Source organism: Salmo trutta, chromosome 21, assembly GCF_901001165.1.
Source record: "Salmo trutta chromosome 21, fSalTru1.1, whole genome shotgun sequence".
In the NCBI taxonomy this organism is placed as follows: Eukaryota; Metazoa; Chordata; class Actinopteri; order Salmoniformes; family Salmonidae; genus Salmo; species Salmo trutta.
Window position 1 is genome coordinate 42,870,345 of NC_042977.1, and position 6,766 is coordinate 42,877,110.

The 6,766-nt window shown below is 44.2% G+C and overlaps 1 protein-coding gene across 1 annotated transcript in view; it reads left to right on the forward strand.

The window, feature by feature from the left end:
• The window catches only part of LOC115157489 (sodium/potassium-transporting ATPase subunit alpha-2), a 37,305-nt gene extending 31,027 nt beyond the window's left edge, over positions 1-6,278 (forward strand). Inside the window, exons 15-24 of the mRNA XM_029705788.1 lie at positions 146-282; positions 734-884; positions 2,054-2,222; positions 2,347-2,501; positions 3,253-3,376; positions 3,797-3,942; positions 4,265-4,395; positions 4,749-4,850; positions 5,553-5,644; positions 5,969-6,278. Of these exons, the coding sequence (XP_029561648.1) occupies positions 146-282; positions 734-884; positions 2,054-2,222; positions 2,347-2,501; positions 3,253-3,376; positions 3,797-3,942; positions 4,265-4,395; positions 4,749-4,850; positions 5,553-5,644; positions 5,969-5,997 (1,236 nt within the window). The 3' untranslated portion in view covers positions 5,998-6,278. The remainder of the gene's footprint in view (positions 1-145; positions 283-733; positions 885-2,053; positions 2,223-2,346; positions 2,502-3,252; positions 3,377-3,796; positions 3,943-4,264; positions 4,396-4,748; positions 4,851-5,552; positions 5,645-5,968) is intronic.
• The last annotated feature ends 488 nt before the right edge of the window (positions 6,279-6,766 follow it).

The window sequence follows — 6,766 nt, forward strand, 5'->3', positions numbered from 1 at the left end:
GTGACAGGTATAGATGACAGGATGTGTTTATAGTTGTGATGATGTTTATGATTCTCTATGCCGTCAGGTCGTCACGGTGACAGGTATAGATGACATATGATGTGTTTATAGTTGTGATGATGTTTATGATTCTCTATGCCGTCAGGTCATCATGGTGACTGGTGACCATCCCATCACTGCCAAAGCCATCGCTAAAGGCGTGGGTATCATCTCCGAGGGCAACGAGACTGTGGAGGACATCGCTGAAAGACTGAATATTCCCCTGAGTCAAGTCAACCCCAGGTGTTTGTGCATGCGTGCGTGTGTGTGCGCGCTGTGTATGACATTCCACGTCTGCGCGTGTGTGTTGTTCTCATTGTCATTACATTTTTGCTTCTGTTTTTTTACCGTGCCACAAATGCCAAACTTTACAAATGCGACCATGAAAGAAGACCACAACGGAAATAAGCTGTTTACTTTTCTGTGTTTATCCTAGATTATTCTTAATCACGTGCATAATGTTATATGTGTACCTTGTTTTTCATTTTTAAATAAACTAAACAAAAAAAACACTGTTGGCTTGTATCTGTGTCTCTCTCCCAGAGAGTGTGTGTGTGCCTGTGTGTTTGTTTGTGCGTGCGTCCGTGCATATGTGAGAGCTTGTGTGTGTGACTGTTCGATCCCGTGTGTGTGTGTGTATCTGTGTATTTGTGTGGTTTTTCACTGGGGCCTGGTGTCTGTGTGTCTCTTCCAGGGATGCCAAGGCCTGTGTGGTGCATGGAGGGGACCTGAAGGACATGAGCGCAGAGTACCTGGATGACCTACTCAGGAACCACACTGAGATAGTGTTCGCCCGCACATCACCTCAGCAGAAACTCATAATCGTAGAGGGCTGCCAGAGAACGGTGAAAGGATGCTTGTGTGTGTGTGTGCGCTTGTGTGTGTGTGTGTGTGTGTGCGTGCGTGCGTGCGTGTGTGTGTGTGTGTGCGGGTCTGTGTGTTTGAGTCTCTATAATTAAAGCATGAGTCAGGGATTCTCAATCTATTCTCCTGTTCAGAGTTAGATACTGGGAAGCTATTATCCCTATAGAAAAATATTTGATGGGAAAATCGGCCCAAAATTGACATACCATAAAACTTACACTACCGTTCAAAAGTTTAGGGTCACTTAGAAATGTCTTTGTTTTTGAAAGAAAAGCACATTTTTTGTCCATTAAAATAACATCAAATTGATCAGAAATACAGTGTAGACATTGTTAATGTTGTAAATTACTATTGTAGCTGGAAACGGCAGATTTTTTATGGAATATCTACATAGGCGTACAGAGGCCCATTATCAGCAACCATCACTTCTGTGTTCCAATGGCACTTTGTGTTAGCTAATCCAAGTTTATCATTTTAAAAGGCTAATTGATCATTAGAAAACCCTTTAGCAATTATGTTAGCACAGCTGATAACTGTTGTCCTGAATAAAGAAGCAATAAAACTGGCCTTCTAGTTGAGTATCTGGAGCATCAGCATTTGTGGGTTCGATTACAAGCTCAAAATGTCCAGAAACAAAGAACTTTCTTTTGAAACTTGTCAGTCTATTCTTGTTCTGAGAAATGAAGGCTATTCCATGCGAGAAATTGCCAAGAAACTGAAGATCTTGTACAACGCTGTGTACTACTCCCTTCACAGAACAGCGCAAGCTGTCTCTAACCAGAATAGAAAGAGGAGTGGGAGGCCCCGGTGCACAACTGAGCAAGAGGACAAGTACATTAGAGTGTCTAGTTTGAGAAACAGACGCCTCACAAGTCCTCAACTGGCAGCTTAATTAAATAGTACCCGCAAAATACCATTCTCAACATCAACAGTGAAGAGGCGACTCCGGGATGCTGGCCTTTTAGGCAGAGTTCCTCTGTCTTTTTTCCTTTTGCCCATCTTAATCTTTTATTTTTATTGGCCAGTCTGAGCTATGGCTTTTTCTTTGCAACTCTGCCTAGAAGGCCAGCACCCCGGAGTCACCACTTCACTGTTGACGTTGAGACTGGTGTCTGGTCTTATTTACTGACTCTGAATTCTCTTGTTCTAGGGGGCAATCGTGGCGGTTACTGGGGACGGAGTGAACGACTCGCCTGCCCTGAAGAAGGCTGACATTGGGGTTGCTATGGGGATTGCTGGGTCTGACGTCTCCAAGCAGGCTGCAGACATGATCCTCCTGGATGACAATTTCGCCTCTATTGTCACAGGAGTGGAGGAAGGTAAGAAAGGAAGGAAGGAAGGAAGGAAGGAAGGAAGGAAGGAAGGAAGGAAAGAAAGAAAAAAAGAAAGAAAGAAGGAAAGTGAAAAAATGTAATCTATATGTTCTTCTTCAATCCCAAACAGGTCGTCTGATCTTTGATAACTTGAAGAAGTCTATCGCCTACACACTGACAAGTAACATTCCAGAGATCAGCCCCTTCCTCCTCTTCATCATTGCCAGCATTCCCCTGCCCCTGGGCACCGTCACCATCCTCTGTATCGACTTGGGCACAGACATGGTGAGGACCCGCCATACTGACTGGAAAAGGAATACCTGCACACTGAAATAGTCTTTGGGGCGGTTTCACGGACACAGATTAAGCATTAGTCCTGGATTTAAAAGCAAGCTCAATGGAGGATCACCATTGAAAGTACTTTTTAGTCCAGGACTACTTAATCGGTCCCTTTAAGTTGTAATGTTCTTTAGCAGTCCATTTGTTTGAACTTTTCTTCTGCTGCTAAAGAACATTACATCTTAAAGACTATTTCAGTGAGTGCAGGTTTCCCTTTTCCACTTTATATGCACAGGTCATATTTCTACTCCTCGACACTCAGTCACAAGCAGACATTCTCTCAGCTTGATCGTACATTACCTTTCAATCTATAACTCACCACTACCCTGCCCTGGGTCAGGGTGAGAGCTACTAAATCTTGTAAAGTAAACTGGATTTGTATCCACTGCTGTGAGGACTCTAGTCTCACACAGGGTTATGTCCATTTTCCACTTCAACTCACACATTGCCCTGTTGTTGCCTCACTGGTGATACCTTCAACCAACAGTCAAGGCTTTTTATTATTACGGAACCTATAACTTTGTCACATTGTTCAGTCTGTCACACATTGTCTCAAAATTCCCTCTCGCTCTCTCTCCATCTCTCTCCCTCTCTCTCCCTCTCTCTCCCTCTCTCTCTCTCTCTCTTCCTCTCTCTCCCTCTCTCTCCATCTCTATTCTTTAACTCCCTCTCCTCTCACCCCTATCTCTGGTTACAGGTTCCTGCTATCTCATTGGCCTATGAGACGGCTGAGAGTGACATTATGAAGCGTCAGCCCAGGTGCCCAAAGACAGACAAGCTGGTGAACGACAGACTGATCAGCATGGCCTACGGACAGATAGGTCAGAATACCTGACAGGCTCATCCATGTTTCTGTGTCCTAAAATGGAACCCTACTATGGGCCCTGGTCAAAAGTAATGCAATATATAGGGAATAGGGCTCCATTTGGGATGCTAGCCCTGTGTCTGTCCACCACAGAACTAAAGCACACATCGATGGTTCTACATAAGTACTATGATGTACTGGGACAAATTATTTTCAGTACGTCCCAAATGGTACACTATTCCCTATATAGTGCACTACTTTTGACCAGGACCCATAGGGGTAGTGGTCAGAAGTATTGCACCAAATAGAGAATAGGTTGCCACAAGGGATGCACTTTTATCTTTTTACACTTTGTCTTTTTGCCCTCTGTGGTTCATGCCAGTTATTGATACAGGTATTATATTGTGCCGATGGACTTGTCTCTCTCTCTCTTCAGGTATGATTCAGGCTCTGGCTGGTTTCTTCACCTACTTTGTGATCCTGGCTGAGAATGGCTTCTGGCCAGAGACCCTGCTGGGCATCCGTCTGAACTGGGACGACCGTGCTAACAACGAGGTGGAGGACAGCTATGGACAGCAATGGGTGAGACTGAGAGGGTTTAACATATCCATATAGTCAGTAGCTATATTTATCAGATCCACAGCGATGTTTTTTAGAAAGTAAACTCGCACACCTTGACATACTACTGTCATCAATAAAAATACAAAATACAAAAGTATAGTGAATAAAAAAATCTAAACTGTTGGAAGCATCAAGAGTACACATATTGGTCCTAGCACTGTTGCTTCTGTCTGTAAAAGTTTATTATTCTACGCTGTCACAACGTTAGTATGTGTTTGTTTTCATTCACAACTACAACAGGTTTTCAATTGTAAGTACACTAGGACGTGTTTTCCTTTCACAGACCTACGAGCAACGGAAGATCATTGAGTTCACGTGTCACACCTCGTTCTTTGTGAGCATCGTGGTGGTGCAGTGGGCGGATGTGATCATCTGCAAGACCAGGAGGAACTCTGTCTTTCAGCAGGGCATGAAGTGGGTGGAAAAGTCTCAAATGGCACACTAGTGCACTGCCCATTGGACTCTGGTCAAAAGTAGTGTACCGTTGTATATAGGGAATAGGATTTTTTTACTTTGTATAAGTATGTACTGTATTTGTCCAGGCTGTATCACATCCGGCCGTGATTGGGAGTCCCACAGGGCGGCGCACAATTGGCCCAGCGTCGTCCGGGTTTGGCCGGTGTAGGCCGTCATTGTGAATAAGAATTTGTTCTTAACTGACTTGCCTAGTTAAATAAAGGTTAAATTAAAAAAATATATATATATTTTAATTTGTTAAAAATCTAAATGTGTCTTGGCCAACTCTCCCATCTCCATTTCCTCAACAGGAATCGTATCCTGATCTTCGGCCTGTTTGCTGAGACTGCTTTGGCTGCATTTTTATCCTACTGCCCAGGAATGGACATCGCCCTCCGCATGTATCCCCTGAAGTCAGTACCACACACCACCATAAGCACAAGGATATCCCATCCCCAATACCCCTTGTCTTTAATTCTACCCCCAAGTCCCTCGCACGCTTTTCTCATATCACACCCTCAACTCCGTGGATATTATAATGAACTGTATCCTCTGAAGTCAATACGACACACGTCTCCACTCTGCAATACCCCAAACACTCCTGAAACAAGTCCCTCACGCACCTTGCTCAGATCACAGTGCCCTCATATCATCTCAAGGATTCAGCATGTACCTGAATAGATTTTACAATGAACTCCATCAAACACCCCTCCCTTATTTATCCCTCTCCCTCTCTGTCTCTCTGTCTCTCTCCCTCTCTGTCTCTCTCTCTGTCTCTCTGTCTCTCTCTCCCTCTCTGTCTCTCCCTCTCTGTCTCTCTCTCTCTGTCTCTCTGTCTCTCTCTCTCTCCCTCTCTGTCTCTCTCTCTCTCTCTCTCTGTGTCTCTCTCCCTCTCTCTCTCCCTCTCTGTCTCTCTCTCCCTCTCTGTCTCTCTCTGTCTCTCTGTGTCTCTCTTCGTCTCTGTCTCCCTCTCTGTCTCTCTCTCCCTCGTTGTCTCTCTCCCCCTCTCTGTCTCCCTCTCTGTCTCCCTCTCTGTCTCCCTCTCTGTCTCCCTCTCTGTCTCCCTCTTTGTCTCCCTCTCTGTCTCCCTCTCTGTCTCCCTCTCTCTCCTTCAGGGTCTCCTGGTGGTTCTGTGCCCTCCCCTACAGTCTCCTCATCTTCATCTATGATGAGGTCCGCAAGCTCATCATCAGGAGGTATCCTGGAGGTGGGTGACATAGTGACATAGAATGACATAGAGAGAGGAACACAGAGAGTCACAGAAGATGCCAGTTGTCTGTCACTGAGTGTCTGTTCTGTAAGGAAGAGACTAATAGAGAGATTCACAAAAGATCATTCATCATGACAGTTATTTGCTCATGTTAATCAGTCATGTTAATAATCATATTAATGTGCTGGGGATCAGAGAGTCACTGAGTTAAAAGGGTTTTGTCATGTTAAAGCACTAAGAGGAAGAGATAATGAATGGTATGTAATGATGACTAATCCAATCATTCTTGTCTGACTCAATTTTAATCTTTCTCTGTTATAGGTTGGGTGGAACTGGAGACATATTACTAACGTTCAGAAAATTATTATTGTGAGTTTGAATTTCTGTGAGTCTGTGTGTATGTGAATGAGTGAGTACGTGTGTATGCAAGGTCTAGCTAAGCAAAGAACAGCAAAACTACCTTACAATTTGCATTTTGTCTTTGAAAATAACAAACAAGCCTACATAATCAGTCTACATTACCACTGATAATCAGCCTACATTACCACTGAAAATCAGCCTACATTACCACTGTAAATGCTGCTAGTGTGTGTGTGTGTGTGTGTGTGTGTGTGTGTGTGTGTGTGTGTGTGTACACTAAGTGTACAAAACATTAGGAACACCTTCCTAATATTGAGTTGCACCCCCTTTTGCCCTCAGAACAGCCTCAATTTGTCAGGGTATGGACTCTACAAGGTGTTGAAAGCGTTCCATAGGGATGCTGGCCCATGTTGACTCCAATGCTTCCCACAGTTGTGTCAAGTTGGCTGGATGTCCTTTGGGTGGTGGAACATTCTTGATGCACGCGGGAAACTGTTGAGCGTGAAAAACCCAGCAGCGTTGCAGTTCTTGACACAAACCGGTGTGCCTGGCACAGACTACCATACTCTGTTTAAAAGCACTTAGATCTTTTGTCTTGCCCATTCACCCTCTGAATGGCATACATGTTTATAATGTTTTGTATGCTCAGAGTACGTGTGTTTTTACAGTATGTGTGTGTGCTTTGTGTTTGTCTGTCAGACAATTGGTCTGTTATTGCACAGATCAGTACACCATTCTGGTTATCATAGAGAATACTGC